The sequence below is a fragment of the Mus musculus genome, chromosome 2 (assembly GCF_000001635.26).
Source record: "Mus musculus strain C57BL/6J chromosome 2, GRCm38.p6 C57BL/6J".
NCBI classification, from domain to species: Eukaryota; Metazoa; Chordata; class Mammalia; order Rodentia; family Muridae; genus Mus; species Mus musculus.
The window spans coordinates 180455852-180476054 of record NC_000068.7 but is presented as its reverse complement, the minus strand read 5'-3'; the positions used below and the strand labels follow the sequence as shown (position 1 = coordinate 180476054).

Below are 20203 nucleotides of genomic sequence, written 5' to 3'. Positions count from 1 at the left end.
ACCTGCATTGTCTACTTGTGATAAGAGGTACGATGGTCCTGGTCACAGCGGAGGGTGATGCTCATGGGCTAGTGGGGACAGCTTAGTAGAGAAGGTGCCTGCAGTGAAGATATGAAGACATGAGGTCAATCCCCAGCCAGCACTGGTGTGAAAAGCCAGCCGTGACAGCACACACTCACAATCCTTGTGCTAGGGAAAGAAGCGAGGTAGACCCCTAGGGCAGACAGCCTAGTCTACTTTGACCAGTGAGAGACCTTGTCTCAAAAAACAAGGTGGATGGGGCTTGGGGAATGATATGGAGGCTGTCCTCTGACCTCTATATGCATGAATTTATACACACATCTCCTATTAACCCCCTCAACACACAGGCTTGTGAGATCCCAAACAACACATTGGCATTTTCTTTCTTTCTTTCTTTCTTTCTTTCTTTCTTTCTTTCTTTCTTTCTTTCTTTCTTTCTTTCTTTCTTTCTTTCTTTCTTTCTTTTTTTTTTTTTTAGATTTATTTTATTTTATTATATGTGAGTACACTGTAGCTGTCTTCAGATGCACCAGGAGAGGGCGTCAGATCTCATTATGGGTGGTTGTGAGCCACCATGTGGTTGCTGGGATTTGAACTCAGGACCTTCAGAAGAGCAGTCGGTGCTCTTAACCACTGAGCCATCTCTCCAGCCCGGCATTTTCTCAGTAGAGGTGAGGGACTTGGCTATGAGGTGGGACAGAGAGAGGCCCTGCATCCTTCATTTCTCTGGAGTTGGGTTGCCGGCAGAGGAGGCCATCTCTATGTGCCTGTGTGCTTGAGTGTGTGCAAGTCTCTCAATTTTATACTTACACCCTCACGCCGAATACACTTGCATCTGCACAGTATACATATGGTCACATACACAGCTCATACCTTACTGAAAGAAGTGTCTGGCTACCCAGCCTCAAGGTTTGCTGATAGGGTCTGAGTCATTCAGAAAGTAGGGGAGGTTTAGAGGTCTGGTTAAGGCCTGTCTACTTGGGGCCAGTGAGTGGGAGCCTGTACTATTATTGTCTTGCTTCTGGTCACAAAGGCAGTGGGGATGCCCACCCCAAGCCCCAGGAGTGTTGTGACTCCAGCCAATACCTGAGACACCCTATTGCTATGGAAACCTATACCAAATGTGGGCAGACAGACCTGCCAAATCAGACGCTTAGACATAAAACATCACACAAGGATCATTGGTTTAAATATTAAAATATATTATGTACACACTCTAACCAAAAACATAGAAACACACTGTCCACACAAGCTGCGTGGCACCTCAGATGGGATCAAATCCTCAGTGCAGTTTGCTTGGACATGAGTCACATGATCAAGTACAAAACTGATTCCATAAACACCATTCAGTGCAAAATATACGTCTGGACATAACGATTCAAGTCGCTGCTGCCCCGCATGGAGGCCACCGGGCTTCCAGGACAGGCAGTAAGCAGATTCAAGCAAATTACCCAATAGCTGGCTCCACAGGATCATTCCCAGGGCACTGCTGCCCTGCATGGGGCTTCTCAGTAGACACAGGAAATCAGGATCAGGTGATGGTCTATGAAATGTAGTGACCCCCTTTCAGACTCCAGGGCTTGGGGAATGTGTCTGGTTCATATGTGACCCCTATGACACACGTGACTTCCTCCTTAACGCCTCAGAGGCTGCTCAGTCACAGTGTGGGGCAGTGCGAGACCCCAGAACACAGTGTGAGGTTTTGCAAGGTCCTCAGTGTTACCGCCCTGTGGGGGTGGGTCAGGGTTTCCAGGAAGAGTCCTCAGGAAATGTGGAGAGGCCAGCGCTGTCACACGTTGCTCTGGAGCTGTTCTGTGGGACTGTCAGAGGCCGAGGACTGGCTGGGCAGGGAGGCCTCTAGACCATCTGAGGACACGGAAGGGGACTTGTAGAGAAAGTAGGCGGCGACGAAGAAGAGGAAGCCCAACACCTGGGGAGACAGGAGGAGACGTTGGTCCTGGCCAGCCTGGGGATTCTGCCCAGCTGTGAGTGCCGGTGTAATACTCTGCCTTACTCTTTCTGGAACAAAGACACGCCTTTCTGTATGATCAGCCCCGCATGAGACACCAGTGCTTCACTTAAAGAATGAGAACCACCTTTGGTTAAAAGTAGGAGCCAAGGGAAGGTGGAAAGACCTGGTACGGACTAGACAGGGTCCCCTAAAAGGCATGTACCACCCTTGTCCTTAGAAACCGCTAACAACACAGTCTCTGTAGGGCTGAGGAAGGACCTCAAGATGAAGTCTCCTGGATTCAGGGTGGCCCTAACCCCGTGGCCGAGCCTTTATATAAGGCAAGGTAGGAGCATGGTGGGGAGGCGGGGGGGGGGGGGAGGGCAGAGGTGGAGGCAGACGCCAGAGGAGCCATCTCACCTTGAAAGTGAGCCCTGCGATGAGCATGTACCGGCTCATGGCTTCATTCTCATACACGAAGCAGGAGCCCTGATGACCACACTGGTCTTGCCACAGCAGGCAGGCCTTGTCAATCACCCAGCCAAAGGCAATGGGCCCCGGAATACTGCCTGCCAAAGGAGAGAGTTCACTTAATATCCTAGTGGGTGAAGAAAGGATAGGTCATCGGGGAAGACCCTTGCAAGGCCACTTTGTCCATTTGTGGTTCCAGGGGCAAAGGGGAGACTTAACTCCCTTTTTGCAGAACTGGCATTGGGTAGGCGCACCATGGTTTCTCAGGAGGGCCTTTTTATGTTGAGGCTAAGAAACCTACAGGGTATATAGAAGGACAATGTGTCCCTCTAGTGGGCAGTTAGGGAAAAAGCCCTTCTCAGTGTGGCCCATAGCCTCATGCTTGGTTCCTTATGCCTGAAGCACTGCACAAGTGTACACGGCTTCCTCACCCCCACGCAGTACCTAGTGTTCTTACGACGATCCACTGGATCCCCAGGGCAAAGGATCTTTGCCGATCACTGACACACCTGCAATAAAAATTGCGCTATCAGAGCCCATGGAAGCTTGGCTGTGCACCTCATACCCCATACACCAGCAAGAGTCCTGGGCAAGTTCAAGGCCACATCACCACCTCCCTAGGTGCCAAGCACCTCTTTGGGGACCAGAGACAGTCAACTCCGATGCCACTAGAATGAGGCCCATTTCCAGGGCCTGCAGCTACCCGAGGGCCCAGCAGCATCTGTAGAGCGCCACCTGCTGGTACTGCAAAAGAAAATGCGGTGAGAGAGCTTCTTACCGTAGAGTAGCAGTTAGCGCTGGAATGCTGCTGAGGAATGTAAAGATAATTACAACGAACACGAGAACCAGAAGGAAGGGCTTGCTCTGACAGGTGGAAGCGCACTTCCCTGCGGTAGCATTGCCCCAGCCAGAGGAAGCCTTCTCAAGGATACAGCTACAGCCTCGGTATACCTGGGGAGCCCAACAACAGTGCTGATCACACAAAGGCAGAAGTTTCCGGGTCCCGGCCAGAGAGGGGGATGTGGGCGTGGCCACACTCACCTTCTGGCCACCCAGGTCTGTCTCGGCATCAGCAGGGCAGCCTGCGTAGCAGGGAGAGTAGTACATGGTGCCATCTGAGCCACACAGGGGGCTGTAGTGCTTCGGCTGGCAACAGTAGATGGCGTTGCAAGCTGCCTTTAGGTCCAGCTGTCCTTTAGGCAGGAGGCTACAGAACCGGCATCAGGCGGTATGTTAGCAGGTGTTCAGGCTTCCTGGTAGACTTCCCTACACATGTTACAGTGACCTTCACCCCCTCCCCAACGGTGCCAGCCCTCCTCAGGAACGCAGGGCCCCCACGTGTAGGGTCTCTACTAGGCTCACCTCCCAACGTAGCCGGTGGTCACACCTGCCATGTGCACATTGGGGCAGTGCATGAGGAAGACAAAGAAGGCTAGTAGGCTGGTCAAGGTGCAGAATAGACAGAACCTGATGATCCCAGAGCCACGGAGCTTGAACTTGTTTACCAGGAAGCCACCTAGGAGTGTACCACCACCGCCTGCTGGCACCACCAGGTATCCTGAAGAAGAAACTCACTTAGTGAGGGCCAAAAACCCCCTGATCCTGTCATTTCTGCTGCATTAGTGCGGACACTGAGGAATGGAAAGAATCATCCCTGCCCATCTCTGCTCAGGGATAGCTGTAGGAGTAGGGTGGGTTCTCTCTGTGCAGTGGACCTGGAAGCCCAGAGCCCAGTGAAAAAGGCATAGGGTGGGTGTACATGGGGTGAGGGTGTCAGCATAGGAAAGTGCAAAGAATGGAAGGGAGCTATCAGGTGTGGGCATCTGGGCCAGATAAGGATGTGTCTGGAGAGAGTGGAGTCACCAATATGATACCCTCTCACTACCCAGACAAGACCTGCAAGGTGGGCTGCATCTGATGGCTTCTATCCATACTGGTCAGTGCCCTAGGCTGATCTCAGCACTGACCACTGAGGGCATGGGGGCATCTCCAGGCAGAGGTGTACCTCTCTCATCAAGGATGTACCCTGCCCTCAGCTTAGGGAAGCCATGATCTGTAGAGTAAGGACTCTAGATGGTCCCTGCAAGCCAGCCTGGCACAGAGCTCTGTCAGGCAGGTACGGTGACTCAAACTTAGATCCCTAAGACTCTGGGGCACCAACTGCATGGCCCATGGGGACAGCCTGGCCCAAACCCTTTCTGTAAGGAGTGGTAGGTAAAGTGGCTTGCATGCAGGAGTTGGCCTTCCCTTCCGTCTTGGAGCACTGTCCACTTGGAGTTTGAAGGCTGAGGTTAGTACTTGCAGGAGCTCCACCTGTCCCTGAAGAGCGCTCCAATGCTCAGGGTCTCCTTACCGAACAGGGTGGCAGCCTCGGAGGCACTCAAGCTGAACTGGGCCTCGAAGAACTTGGGACCGAATGTGGACATGCCGGCAATGAGTGTGGCTTCAGTGGCCCCTGCCAGGCAGAGCAGGATGAACGTGGGGTTTCTTAGAAGGAGCCAGATGGAGCTGGGGTAAAGGGAAGAGAGACCAGAAAAAGGGAGAAGGGTCAGCATGCGCCAGACTGCATGCAAGGAACCTGCCGTTCCTGAGGCCACCCACACAGGAAAGGCACTGGGTTTGAGAGGGCAGTGAAGTGGTACCCCCATCTAGCCCAGAGACACCCAGAGTGGGTGAGAAGCTGGGCTTGGCAGGTAGTGAATTAATGGCCCCACTGTAAACCTTTGGTACCCTGTCCACAAAGCTATTAAAACCAATTACACAGACTATGTCACTGCTGTGGCCGATTTCCAGTTTCAGTGTGCGGACATGGATAGACCATGAATGGATGAAGATAGTAATTGCATCTGGTAGGCACTGGGACGGGACAAAATAGCAGAAGTGTCTGAGTAAGGGGTAGAGAGATGGTGACCACCAAGTTCAGGGCTGGACAGGGCTAGGAAGGGTGCTACTAAGGGACTGGGGGGGTAGGCCCCCATAAGACTCATACTCACCCAGGAGCTAGGCCATCAAAAGAATGGGGTCTCTAGGAGGTAGGACTCACCAAGGGGCTGAGGTCTCTAATGGGATGGGGCTCACCAAAAGATGGGCCACCAAGGGGCAGGGGTCACCAAGGGGTAAGAGGTCACCAAGGTATAGGGACCTAGACTGGGTAGGAGTCACCAAGAGAGGTACAGGTTGCCAAGCACAAGCTATAGAGAGAAGAGGCAGGCATCTTCTGGGTTTGGAAACAGGGGCCACCTTCAAGGAGTCCTGAGTCGGTCTGGCTTGCTCCCTTTCTCTTGGCTTGTACTTAGGGGATGGTGGCTGTAGGAGTGGTAATAGGCTTGGTGGTCAGATACAGTCTGTTAATCCCACAGTGACTCTGGCCTGGAGTCCTAAGAATCCAAGGTCCCAGCACTGTCAGAGCTGGGTTCCCACGCAGGGCTCTTTCCCTCCATTTGCCACTCTGTCTGGAATGTCAAAGACATCAGCCACACGGTGAGGTGGTGACTGAAGTGCCTTCCGCAAGGCAGAGTGACCAGGGTGTGACAGCACACCCATCTGACAGGCGGGCGATTCTGAAGGCTCTGCCTCCTGCTGGCCTGGAGTCAGGCTGCAGCTTCCCTGCTGGCTGGGAGTCGGGCTCCAGGTTTCCTGGGGTGAGTGAGGACTGTGTGCCAACTGTGAGGCTGATCATGAGCTATTAGAGCTCTTGGGAGCAGAGCCTGAACTTAGTCCTTCTTGGACAGCTGCCACCTTAAGCCTGGAGGTCACAGCGGATCATTGTCCCCTACGGTCATCTATCCCAAGTCGCAGGTCACACGGGGCCAGGGCATTCATCCCTTGAAGTCAGCTCATGGTGCAGTAACTATGCTGGCTTCTGCACACTAAAGCATTTCCAGAAGCCTGGGAGGAGGATTGGGTCTTAGGGGTGGGTGTGTCAAGGCTTATGGTGCCTGCTCCTGCCTCCTGTGAGTGGCCACTCCACATCCTTACCCCCATAAGACTCATTCTCTTCACCAAATCTAAGATCTAGGGCACGATAGTTCTGAGTACCAGTGGAGGCAGCAGCACACAGCTCCACACTCCAGCTCTGCATAGGGAGGATATGGGCCAAAATATACCATGCTCTGAAGAGAAGCCAGGATTAGTCAGAGCCCCACCATCAGCAGGGTCCATGACAGCGTGCAGACTGGCAAGAACCTACCGCTTCCTAGACAATGAACCAGGGTCACTGAGCGGTCAGACCAGTCCTAGTGAGAGACACACAGGATCCCTTCTGAGGTAGGGTACACTCAATTCTTTTAAATTTTACTTCTTGACCTGAGGGTTGAAAAGTCTTTCCAGTCAATTGTGTTCTGACTGGGGAAAGTGGGTGTGAAGGAACCGTGACCCCCAACAGGGACCTCCAGGCTCAGGATGCTGGCCTGTCAGAGCGCCTCCCCTGCTGGTTCTGTGCCTATGTCTGGCATGGGATAACCAGGTACAGGCTGGTTCACTCCCAAGGGATTGCCTAGGCTTGCTTAGCTTCAGGCTGTGGTGGTTGAGGACAAGGGTAGCTTCGCCGTGTGGACACGTTCCACATATTACCTAACCCCAGTGAAGGCTGAGATTCTTGAGTTTGCACTGAGAACTGTCATGACCTTCATGATCTTAAGGAAGGAACGCATTTGTGGGCTTGTTCAGTAACGGCGCCTAGCTTCAGACACTAATGCTGGGCATGAACCTCTTACTGTATAAAGCACAGTAGGAGGCCCAGGCTCCCCAGCTGAGCAAAGCCCCCGTGCCATGCTATGCTGCCCCAAATGGTTTAACAGCAGACGCTCTGTTGTTGGGGTGAAGAGAGACCAACTTTAAGACAAACTTTTGGACCATGGCTTGTAGGCCCTCAGCCAATTCAGTCATGCCTGGGGCTCAGCCCTCTTAGGTAGGCTGTCCTGGGTGAGCTGAACAGTAATGAAATACAAAGCCTGTAAGAACTTGCATCTCCATGTTTGCCTAGCTTTATTCTGGGATCCCTGGGGGCTACCCTTCCTTCTCTGTGTTAAGGACAGACTGTGGAACTCAGCCCCACCTACAAGAGCCTTCCCAAGTGGTCAGTTAGTTGCCGCCATTCATAAGATCAGGCCAAGCAATGGGGTTGCAACCCATCCTAAGGTTGCCTCATGTAGGTCTTTTGAAATGTCAATTGTGTAAGGAAGAGACAGTAGGTAGATACCAGGAACTCCCAGAATCTACACTGTCCCCCAAGACCCCACTAGCTCAGAGACTGTTTCTTGATCTGTAAGGATAGCAGAGCTCGGACAGACACACAGAAAAGAGGTGATGGAGTGAAAACATTAAGCATGGAAAAAGACTACCCCAGGGCAGAGGGGGGACGAAGGTCAGTGGGAGAGCCAAAAGCTGGAAGAGGCCTCTGCAACTGTGGTTCTCTGTCCTGTGGGGGAGGAGTCCAGAATCGCATCTCCTTGGAGCTTCTAATAGCAAGATACCCAAGAAAGGACAATGGTGGTCTATACCATCTGAGGGGCTCTCTGAGGAGGGCCTCAAGGCCTGCAGGTACACAGGGAGGCATACCACTGGGAAGACATCTGCTCTATGGGGCTTCACACAGTGGTTCTGGTCTCAACCAGGCCCGTGCCTTCAGCCAGGAGCTTCTGCTGCCCATGTCTCACAGTGCTTGGTGGGTCAAGAAGAGGGTTAAAGGGCTGTGGATGGTATGGAGAGTGCACTGGTCGCATGCATACACATACCACACACATACAACACAACACACAACACATACACAAGAAAACACACATAACACACACCATAAGACACACATCACATACACAACACACAACACCCACACAAACACAATTCACATACAACACAACACTTATACTAACAACACATACACACACAAAACACACACAACTCAACACACATACAACACAACACACACTCCTTACAGGGGCAGGTCTCTGACAGTCTTGCCAAAAGCTGGATTGCTCACTGCTCCGCGGCTGTGGTCTTTCAGCTGCTGTGTTTCAGCCGCTCTCATAACAACGTAGCGCTGGGAGCCTGGAGGGACAGAATCAGTAGACAGCTAAGGCTTCCAGAGGATGTCACCATGGAGGTTGCCCTGACCCCAACTCCTCCACTCTTCAGGACCTGGGGACAGTGTATGCAGACGCTCATGCGGTATTACAGTCTAAGGCCTGAGGGTGTGGCCAGAAAAGGTGGAGTTGTCATGTGACAGAACTGCAGACATGAGAGCAAGGCCCATATGGATCCAGTAGGCATGGAGGTGGAGGGGTCATTTCAAGTAGAGACACAGAAGGGGATAGCAGGCTGCTTGACAAAGCCTCCACGCCTCGTTAGTTGAAAGGACAGAGAGAAGGGAACATGACAGGGAGGGGTATCTTCTGCCTCCTAGATAGGACCTCTGTGCCAGGGCCAGGAACCCACCTGGTAGCTGCCGGGGATAGCCAAGGATGGGGATGGCGATGAGGAATGCAGCAATCCCGGTTCCTAGGAAGCCGATCCACCAGGCACCAACCCACAGTGGGCTGTCAGTGGTCAGCTCCGTCCTGTTGGAAGAAGCAATGGTCCTCGGATTACTGATCAGTGCCCCTGTGTCTTTTCCAGTACCTGTATGGGTTAGCCTGCTCATTCCCCTAGGACCTCTTCACAGAGGGCAACAGAGACTCTTGGGGTCACAACTCTATGTTCACTTCTTCTTCAGACTGGAGAAGCCTTCTAATGTGGCCATTCCCTAAAAGAGCAGCTCCTCACTCAGACCCTGACTGCCAGACACCGGGAAGCTGCAACTGGGCCTCAGACTGAGACCTTGGGGGCAAGGCCCATTGGGGACAGGAGCTTCAAGTAACAGCTGGTATCCCTCCCCACACCAGCTGTCATCCTCAGGGCCACAGAGCTCAGGGGACAGAAGGCTCAGCTGGAGTTCACTGAGCTACTCACACAGGGACCATTAGGCGTCGGACTGCCATCTGCACGGGAGAGAGGGGGCTCTCAGAACAGGAGAAGTCATGGGAAGGTAGCGACTGGCCAATAGGATTTCATACTTGGGAAGAAGAGGGTGCGGAGGGAGCAAGGGGTGGGGGATGGTGGGATGGCGGGACAAGGGTCAGGAAGAAGAATGGAGGAAGGACTTTAGATGGCAATGCCAGGAGAGCAGAGCTTGTACACCCTCTGTTCTGAAACAGTAGGAAGCTGCCCCAGGGTCTAGATCATGCTCCCACCCGTGTGCATATTAACTCAGAACCCAGAGCCCAAGGACCACAACACATCCAGATGCAAAGACAGGAGCCTTGACCTACCTCAGGCTCTGCATAGAACACGCACCCTTGACCCCATAGTATCAACCCAGGGCTAGAGGCGGCAAGTGAGAGGGCAGAGCGCTAGAAACCTCGCCGGCGCCATCTGCAGAGAGAGTCCTAAGGTGGAATGGTGCCCCAAACCCAGCACAGCCACCAGGAAAACTCAAATGAGAGCTACCCTTCCATGGAAGGACATGGTAGGGCAAGGCCACCACACAGCCTTGCTGGGCAGTACCCAGCAAAGGCCACCCCAGCTTTGTCTCCTCCCATCCCTCCTACTCCCCGCTCTCCCAATTACATTTACAAATATTAGTACCACACACTAAAGATACAGACTCGTTGCCTGTCACTTCAAGAGGAGAGCTTTGAAGACACATGGCCAGGGCTTCAGAATCACGTGATCTTGAATCCACACCCCTCCACCCATCTCGAGCCTGACTCTGGGTCTGCCCTGGAAGCCACTCACAGACCCCAAGTCTCTCTGCATACCCCCAGTCCTGTATCCAAGACTAGCCCAGATTTTCCCTGCTCTATCTTCATGCTGTATATCTGAACTACTCTTTGGGGCCCACAGCATCCCAGGTACTGAGGCAGGCAGGTGGGGACATCTAATTACTCACCGTTGGCCCACTTCTGTGTAAACGTTTAGCATGGCTCCTCCAATCAGGTAGCCTGCTGCAGGTCCAAGGATGGCTGCCGTGTAGAAGATGGCTAGAAAAGCAAAAATAGTGTGCAGCCGTCACAGGCCACTCAGTGGGGCCCTCCTCCTAAGAGATACCTCCACCATGTTCTTGTACCTGTAGCCCCATAGTAGACCACTGTAGACAAGTGTGCCTCTGTGTAGCCTGCAACTGGGACTGGCTCCCTACTGCCCATCCTGAGGCATGAGCCTGAGCTGAGAGGATATGGAATCGGAGGCCGCCTGGGTAGACTTTGCACTCAGCTGCATGGCATGCAGTTGTCTCGAAGGTCATAGGCCACGATATAGAAGCCGTGAGCTGTTGTGTGGCTTTGCCTGGAAGTCAGCATTCCTAACTTTTATTTACTTCCCAGCTAGCAAGCCCAGGCTAGGTACACACAGGGCACAGAAGGAGCCTGCCTCTATTCCCCCCACTTATCTTTGCACAGGATTCTTTCCAAACTACAGAGAGGATGGTTGCCAGCTAACCCTTCCTTAGCTCTGCCCAAGGACTTGGAGCCCCTGAGCCACGTGAGCGGGCCCACCTAGTATAGGGCTGTGCTGAGATCTCTGGTCTGAACCATTATGGGGCTCCTTAGGAAAGTTGACATCCACTCTCCTATCTTTTGGTAAAAAGCCCTGATGGTTGTAAGTGGTAGCTTAGGGACACTTGGATCATATGGCCGAGGGAGGGACATAAGCTCACCTAGCCAGGCCCCCAGAATGCACCACCTTCATTTCATGTCACCTGCTGATCCCTTCTGCCTACCCACCCTGATTCCTTGGCAAATCCTACTCACCGATATAGATGGGTGAGTAACTTGACTTGACGTTCTCATCCAGGTACGTGACGCCCAGTGTGTAGAGCGGCGTGGCACCCACACCGTGCAGGAGCTGGCCCAGCATGAAGATCAGCCGGTAGTTGGACAGGCCTGAGGCACTGTCTTTACACTCCACATGACTCTGATTAGTCAGGCACGTCCCAGTCCCCAGCCCCTCATCCATCTCTACCTCATAGCGGCCGGCAGTGAAATGGGGCAGTGCAAATACCAGGGAGCCGATTCCCAGGACCAGCACACCCCAGCCCAGCCATCGCGGTTTGTGCCCATTGCCCCCAAAGTAGCTGACGAAGGTAAGGCATAGGCAGGCAGCGATGTCATAGGAGCTGGCGATGAGCCCGCTCTGGTAGCTGTGCAGATCGAAGCGGCGTTCGATGGAGGTGATGACAGTATTGATGAAGCCATTCACTGTCATGCCCTGAAGGAAGGAGGCCGCACACAGGAAGAAGAGGAAGCCCTTGGGGGTGTTGAAGACCTGCAAGCACTTGGGCGTGAAGGCTTGCCAGCCGCACAGTGAGTTCTGTGGCCCCGAGGACACATACTGCACCTCACGGGCTGTCTGGCTACTCCGCTTCTCAGCCTGGGGCTCAAACAGGGGTTGGCTGGAGGAGCCCAGGGTGCCGTGGGCAGAGCGCAGGGAGGCTGGGGATGCTCTGCTGCTGGGCGGAGTGTCACACCCGCTGTCCGTGGCTGAGGACGTGCTAGTAAAGAGGTGCTTCGGGAGGGAGAGGAAATGTGTGTCCCCCATCGCGTGCTGGGGCATGTCCAGCCTCGTGGGGAAGGCTTTGGCAGCACAGCAGCCGAGGTGCAGTAGAGGTGGCCGAGAGACTGTCTTGTCACTGGGTCTATCTGTGAACAGAGTTTCTCATTAGTAAACTTTTACCTGCTCCCCTATCTGCGTGAACATTCAGATCCCACTGGGATCAGCCTTCCTGGAGCCAGAGTGGCTGTTGGCCCATCCCTCACACCTTGCTCCCAGCCACAGCCCTGCAGCTACTGGGTCACATACAGCCTGGTCCCAGGGACTGGATTCCAGCCGACTCTGAAGGTGTGGCCACACCTGAAGACACTGAAGTCAGAGTTACTGGATGGAACCACCAAGCACTGAACAGAGCTAAGACACGGAGGGGCTCATAGCCACCTCCACCTTATTGTTTTAATCACAGGGTCTCTAACAAGACCTGGAGCTCAGTGATGTCTAAGCAAGTCCTAGAGATCTTTGCTTGCTTGCTTCCCTTATTCTGAGATTACAGGCACGTATCCCCATGAATGTCCTCTTACATAGAGAGTGGGGTCCAGCTCAGGTTCTCAAACTTTTCCCTGCCTAAGTCATCTCCCTGGTCCCAAAGCAAGTGTGTCCCCCATCCCAGGCTGGGGCATCTCCAGCCTCATGGGGAAGGCTTTGGCAGCACAGCAGGTGAGGTGCAGTAGAGGCGGCCGAGACATTTAGTCCACTTTCTCAAACTGCAGTGGAACAGGACAGAAGAGAGACAAAGAGGAACAGGGTAGGGCCAGATAGAGGGGTGAGAATGGCCATACTGTGCACCAGCCTTAGAACTTGGGGTAGAAGCTGACAGCAGACTCTTTGGGCACAGGGAGAATCAAAAGGAAAAGATTCAAGGTCACCAGAGTGCTGTTTGCGTTTGCCTTTAAACTCGGGTTTGCCTCCCGTCCACTGTGCTCTCTCCTCCCTATCCCACGACAACTGCTAGGGACCACACAGGACTACACAGGCAGATCGGGTATACTGCAACAGACCGCAGTTTTGTGATCAGCACCACACAAAAGGAAACAGGATTTCTTCCCTGAAAACGAAAGCCACCACCTAAGAATTCTAGGTATGGGTGCCCCACAGCAAGTTCACCCTGGTTTCACCCGAGCTAAGAGCAATGACAAATATTTGAAACACACTGAATGAGCAATTTGAAATCCTACTGTAAATATTAGCCACGTGACTTCCTGATGTTTGCTGTCTTTCCATGGTAGGGTGGCAAAGCTGATTAGGCCTGTGGCACATACCGGTAATACCAGCATGTGGGGACACTGAGATAGAAGGATTACAAGTTCAAGACCAATCTAAGCTGGAGATTCTGACTCAAAAGAAAAAAAAAAGGGGCCGGTAAGGCTGTAGTGATGACTCAGCAGTTAAGGCGGTATCTCCCAGAGGACTCGAGTTCTGTTCCCAGCACCCGAAGGTGTCTTACAACTACCTATAACTTCAGCTCCAGGAGATCAAATGCCCTTTTCTGTCCTCTGTGGGCACCCACACATAGAAGGCATAAACTCCACTCAGCCACATAAATAAAACATAAATGTTTGAGAGCGACACCGGAGCTCAGCTGGTAAAAGTGTTTGCCTTGCAAGGAGTAATGCCTGAATTCTGTGCCCTGGAACACATGGCTTTCTTGTTGTTGATTTTGTTTTTCTAAAGTTGGATTTCACGGTTCACGCTTACAATTCCAGCCCTGAGGAGGTGGAGCCAGGCTTATTACTAACGCTCACTGGCAGGCCAGCTTCGTCTACTTGCCGAGTTAATAAGAGACCCTACCTCAAAAAAACAAAACAAACAAACAAAAACTGAGATGAGGTGGTGCTTGCAACAGCTGAGGGTGTCCTCCGACTTTCACATACATGCTTAGCATGTGCACCAGCACACACGTGAGCAGTAACAGGAACATACGCCTCACCATCACCACCAATAAAACAACCTAATGACACAAACAGCAATTTCTGGGTCTCTGGGCCCACAACCACAGCCGCCATTCTGGTTTCAGCAGGACTGTGCTGCTAAGGTATGGCCAGATCACTAGCTCTCAAGTTTCTTCCTAGGTTCTGGTAAGTTGGTTCTGGAATGGCTGGAGCAGACCCTAATGTTAGACCATAGGTGCATTTGTCACATGTCACCATGCGCATGTCACTGAGGGGTTTCTGAATAAGACGTCATTGAGTCTACAGGCACTACGTCTGGAAGGCTTGGCTGCATGGAAGGGATACTGGCCTACCAGCTTACCGTCCTCAGGATCCTGGGACATTTCCACTTTCATAATCTCATGAGTCAGTTCCTGATAGTAAATCCCTGTAGATTTCTCATTGGCTTCCTTCTCTGAGGTCATCCTATTCCTTTGACACTGATACTGCTCTGCCATAGTTGGGAACCTCTGTTAGGTACCAGGGTTCAGGGACCCGCCCCCAGGATACAGAAATCATTACCTGGATCCCACAGCCACTACACCTGAGCAGTCCTTGAGAGGTCCTTGACAGCCATGTGTGGCTGCTGTTCAGCACAATACAGGCTCCAGGGGGCAAAACACATGGAGCTGGGACTAGCTCATCCACAGCTGACAAGGGGAGAGCCTTTCACAGGACATCCAATATCTTTGTGAGCATGACCAAATGGGGGCTGCCTGGATCTACTGGACACATATGCCCAACTGATTCGATTTATAGGAAGGCAGGTCCATTACTTTACTCACCTCGGCCCTGTACTCCTGACAGTATCCAAGGACAGAGACCTTTTTCCCACTGGGATTCCAGCCATGTGACTTACCCCTACCTTCACCACTAAACGGCTTTTTCATGGGGACTACTTACTGCCGTGGAGCCTGCCTGTGTGCCAGTCCCGGCTCCTGCATCTACGTCCACTTCTAGCAGCTGTGTAGTAGGGAAAACAAATATTTGAGACCAGGAGAAGTTGGCACCAGATTTGGAGGAGTTTTCTCAGTCCGAGCAGGTGGGGAACAGCAGGGTTATGACTCTTTTACATAGCCAACCTTCCCTGTTCTGTGTCTCAGCCTACCAGGCAGGCTCCACCCAGACAGCCCAGCAGCCTGCCCCTGTGGGATTAGGCCAAGCTGATTAGCCCGGGATGATGAAGCCCTGGGGCCTCTGGCAGCTGACAATGGCCACACCTGAGCACTGTGGGAAGGGCAGGCGTGTGCATAGGCGTGGGTAATGCATGTGCGTTATTTTAGGAGGTCACAGGTGACCAAGATTCCCTTACAAGTCCCCTGCACTGTCTTCAGGGCTGCAATTGCAGCCTTTAGTTGATGATGTCTTTTAGTTCTGGAAGAATCCAGACAGCTCTGGCTGCCTCCTCAGAGCCTCCCAGAAAGGTCAGTGGCCAGAGGCAGCTTGCTACCACCTAATCTGTGAGAAAAGGTCTCTGGCCTTCGCATGGCTGCACTCTCTTCCTTGCTCCCTTATTTCCTTATCCATCCATTTACTGACTCCCAGCTGGAGCAGTCCCTAAGGCCTCTCAGCTCATGCTGCAATTTGAAAGGAAGAATTTCAGAGTAGTCCTCTGCCCCAGATCTCTGCTACCTGGATCTCTGTAGGATGTTCCCAGGACATTGTAAAGTCCTAAAGGTGGGATGTCTAGTAGAATTCTGTCCTCGTTTGGAGACACTTTGAGGCCCAAATCCTATAACTTCCTCAGACTTTGAGCTAGCAAACCACAGAGTCATTTCTCTTCCCATCTCTCTTCTCCCCACTTCCAACCCCAACACCTCTCAGCTTCAGCCAGAAAAAGGAGGCAAAAGAAATTGTTCTCTGCACCCAACTGCTCTGGGGTCACCAACAAACTAAGCCCACTTCTCTCCTGAAACCCCTACTGACATACACACTAGTCAGCAGCAACCCCAGGACCTTAGGACTCTTCTCTGGCTCCTAATTTCTCCCAGGTATCCCCTCTTACAGACAAGAGGAGTGTGTTCCCTTCTTCAGGATGAGGCTCAGACAAGGGGCACGGTGTATTGGCCAGCCACCAAAGCACCTAGTGCAACCCAGTTTGCACACCTGGTAGCCATGCTCTGCTGAAAGTATAGGAAACCTGGGGCTTTGCTCAGGAGCTGCCATGGACTTGGGACCTGAATAAGGGACGCCAGGGCTGGCACCAGAAGGACGTGTCCAACAGAGGTCTGCTGTCTCAGCCAGCCAGGTTTGCTCCTATCCTGTCTGGATCTGGGGATCTGGAGATCCAGGGACACAGAGAAGGTTCTGCCATGCACCATGCTTTGGAGGGGAATGGAAGCCTTGCTAGTCAAGGTGGATTTTAGAAGCAGAGGGGCTGGTAGAGGCTGCCTCCGAGCCAGGCAGGAGGCAGGTCACAGGCCTCTCTGACCTTCAGTTTCCCTCCTGCAGTGTGTCATGAGGTACTGGACTCAGCCCAGCTGCCACTTACGTCTCATGGGAAACAGACCTGCAGTACTGGGTAACTTCAACCTCTGTAGCATGGCGCTCCTGGACTTCAAAAAGGTCCCCATACCTCATTTGATGTCCCTCAGCTCATCTGATAGCTGGGGACAAAAGTAGCTTGCTTTGTCCCTGCTCATCGCTGACTGTTGGTGTGATGGTTCTTGCAACAGCTCTTCTACAGTCTAGGGGACGGTGAAGGATTCTGGTGACAGACAACCTTCATGATTCTCAGGGTCCTCTTAGGTTCAGGAGGAGGCAGCTCTAGCTAGATAAGAGACCTGACTGGCATAGCCAGGGTGCGAAAATACCAGCAGTAGGTATGGGTGGAGAGGACCATGCTCAGATAGTCCTAAGTGTTCTCTGTGGCTTGGTTGGGTCTGAGGAGCAGTGTCTGAGGCAGGCCCCAAAGCTTGCAGGTTTAAAAATTACAAGGCAAAGGCAAGGCCTGGACATATGGAAGGGGAGCTTGGTAGCTCTCGGGAGGAGAAGAAACAGCATATTGGAGCTCCCTCAGATCCCGGAGTTATGGGCATCTTGTGCCAAGGGAAGCCCAGACAATGGCTGCAAGCCTCACCTTACCTACCCATGGTCTCTGGTTTCTAAGCCACGAACAAGCAGCTTTTTAAAAGGCCAGTAGTTTGAGAAGAACCACCCTTATCTATAGAAATGCCCAGAATTCTAATTTGTTTGTTTGCTTTTGTATTCTCAAGATGGGGGGAGGGGGGTCTTGCTATGTAGCTCTGGCTGTCCTGGAACTCACCATGTAGACCAGGCTGGCCTTGAACTCTCGGAGCTCTGACTGCCTCTGCCTTCTGAATGCTGGGATTAAAGGCATGCAGCACCACCCCAGCTGATTATAATTCTTTGTAATGAAAACAAGAATGAGGTCATGATAGCTGTCCATGATTGGGAAAAGGGTGCTGGGGAAAACCAGAGACCCTCACCTGAGAGCAGCAGGTTTGGAGGATGCGCCCAGATCAGCCGCTGCCTCTGCAGTGACCCACAACAGGATACAACCCAGGCACTGCATGCTGGTACATTTCCTCCATCTCCACCAGCAAGGCTTCCAGGCTCTACTGGTCAGGCAGAACCCTGGCCACTGGATACATGGGACACAATCCCTGAGGGCCTGTTCAGTTACTCCCAGTGGCTGAGAGCTAGAGTTGAACCTCCCTGTCCCTCTTGTTCATCAAGACCACGCTAAGGTCAGAGTTTCTCCAGAGTCTCAGAACAAGGTCTGTGGTGAGGTTCCAAGGATTAGCCCATGAGCTCTCTCAGTGACCACGGGGATCAGGAAGGGAGCACTGAGTATAACTCAAGAGGAAGCAGGGGTGTCCAGGAGCACCAGAGTGGGCAGTGACCTTTCTATGTCTCAAATGCTCCGTCCTGCAGAGGACCTTCAGGCTGGGAACTCGACCTGTTCCACTTTAGGAGATCACAATGGTATGAATTCATAAAACACAACAGCACCCACCTGGGAAGCAGGTTAAGTCAGAAGACTTCTGTAACAGAAAGAGGACTCACAACAACAGGCCCCATATGTCAGTGAACTGAGAAAATCTGAGTGTCTGGAAGCAAGGCATAGACAGAGTCCAAACTGCTGCAAAACAGTTACTCGGTAGCTCTCCTGCTGGGCCCATTTACAAGTCTTTATGCTGCTGGTCCTGGCCCAGGCCCTGCCCCTCTCTTCACCCAGTCACAAGCCTCCGTCTTGCCTGCCTGGCCCCTCTGCAGTATTGGGGAAGGTTCTGGTTGGGGCTTGTCCAGCATCTGCTTTGGGGACCACACCCAATGAGCTACAATTAGATCATCCAGGAAGAATTTATCCAGGTAGTACCTGTTGGTCTTTCCTAGTGGGCAGGCAAGGCAAGTCTTGCACCTCATCACAGCCAACAGGTAGGTACCTTTGGCCACCAGCATAGTCCTGTCCTGGTAACTGCTGGTTCTCTGACCTGGCTTTCCTCTCTTCTTGAAGAGAGAATGGCTGGCAAATGATACAAACCTCCGGTCTCCCCTGTGTCATTTCTAGGCAAGCCAAACATCCCGGTGCCCCAGGCTGCTCCTCTGTGCAAGGGGACTTTAAAATGCTGCCTGGGACTGCTCTTATCCAAAGCCCTCTCCAAGCCAGCAAATGCCAGGCTCAGCAAACAGCGCCTGCTGTCCCCATTACCACAGCTAAGATTTATAAATAATTCGGCTAAACACCAGGTGTTCTCTTCCCTGCCGTCCACCTGCCCCAAGCTGCTTTAACAACAGCTGACTAGACAGCTACCTTGGTTTACTAAACTACAAAACAAAACAAAACAAAACAAACAAACAAACAAAAAACACTGCCCTGAAGTTGGGATAGTTCCATCACAAATGGGCAGTTTCAACACCTTGGGACAGAAACACCCCAAGGCCATGTCTGGGGGAGGCCAGCAATCCTCATCACGCTAAACTCAAGCCACTGCGCCTGGGGCCCCAAGCTATAAGGTGCGACTATGTGTCTCTATCTCATTTTTCCTACAGATGCTCACCTCTCCTGTGAAGGAGGTACCCTGCCTTGAGTTCCCGGGTTTGGAGCTAAGCGTGCCAATCAGGCAGCAAAGCGACCCGAACTCTCGTTGGCGTACACACGCGTCCGGGGGCATCGGAGAGCTGCGTGAAGGTACCGGGCCTCAGGGACCCGGGCATCCGCGCTCCTCGTAGGGACAAAGCCCGCCACTAGTGAGCAACTTCCGTGCTCCACGTTTCCCTCGGTCTTAGCAACAACCACCACAGCCACTGGATCTGTCGCTGAACAGACCCGCAGAGGCTCGCACCTGCGTATACTAGCAAACCTTTAACCTGGGCCGACAGCTCTAGCGGTCCCCCCCCCCCCCTCACGCTTTCCTGCGCCCCAAGTCCACTCCCATCTTCCCTCTCGCTCTAGCGCAGCGGCTCTGCCTTCCCCCACCCCACTGCAGACTTGCAGCTTCCCTCATGTGCAGTGAGAAGGGGTGAATTCTGCATCCGGCTCCCTTGAGCCCACTCTGTCCCCGCATTGGTTCCCCGGGATGTGTCTTCAGACAACGCACCCGGGGCTCCGCCGCGCTTTAGTCCAGCCTCCGCAAACACCTGCCGCGCTCCTGACGTCAGCAGGTCGGAGTCTGGCATACCTAGGAGGCATCTAGTACGGAGCCAGACCCTGTCCCCATCCTGGTCCGAGACCTCAAAGCAGTCCAGATCCCAGAGCACTCACCTTCCCACGAACCCGGCTGCCGCGCTGCGCCCTGCGCTCTGGACTACGCGCGCAGCCCACTCCCGCTTCATTCATCGCCCAAGCCGCTCCCGCAGGGATGGGGGTAGTGGCCTCACCACCGCCACCAATGGCAGCGAGGCTCGGGCGGGCCGGGGCCAGAGGTGACAGTAGCGAGGGCGCGCCGGGGCGGGGCCGAGCGGAGGGGCGGAACTTGGGCGGGTCAGGGACAGCACAGAGAGCGGGACTTAGCTAGTGCTTTGCACGCGGTGATTTCTTTCTGTTGGGGGACACTCTGGAGGTTGCAGGCTAGGAAAATATGGCTCAAGTCTCACTGCGTCGTAGATGCCACCTGCTCAAGCGTGGAACCGAGGCGTTGGAGGGCGCGAGTAGCGATCCCCTCAGGCGTGGGGTACAGCTCCAGCCCGGCAAAGGGATCTCTCCACTCTCTGCTCAGGTCAACCAGTGAGTTCAGTGCAACGGGGCGCTGGGCCAAACCACACCCTCACCGGAGGAGCCCACAGG

General features: G+C 53.2%; 1 protein-coding gene across 6 annotated transcripts; it reads right to left on the bottom strand.

Annotated features, from left to right (window-relative positions):
• Positions 1–1201: 1201 nt before the first annotated feature.
• Positions 1202–19829, bottom strand: Slco4a1 (solute carrier organic anion transporter family, member 4a1). 6 transcript variants are annotated; one of them, XM_030246512.1, is made up of 12 exons: positions 11227–12113; positions 10368–10458; positions 9748–9850; positions 8876–8997; positions 8377–8488; positions 4797–4951; positions 3806–4001; positions 3485–3650; positions 3222–3394; positions 2888–2952; positions 2393–2541; positions 1202–1951 (listed from the first exon to the last, which is right to left on the bottom strand). In XM_030246512.1, exons 3-12 carry the CDS (start codon positions 9759–9761, stop codon positions 1811–1813), a joined length of 1293 nt encoding a protein of 430 aa, XP_030102372.1. In that variant the 5' UTR covers positions 9762–9850; positions 10368–10458; positions 11227–12113; the 3' UTR covers positions 1202–1810. The 6 variants fall into 6 exon arrangements, 4 of the variants coding, with proteins under 4 accessions (XP_030102372.1, XP_006500612.1, NP_683735.1 ...); NR_149314.1 differs by lacking the exon at positions 3222–3394 and adding an exon at positions 19682–19810 and having other exon boundaries at positions 1203–1951; positions 11227–12114; NM_148933.1 differs by lacking the exon at positions 9748–9850 and adding an exon at positions 14857–15077 and having other exon boundaries at positions 1203–1951; positions 11227–12114.
• Between the last annotated feature and the right edge of the window lie 374 nt (positions 19830–20203).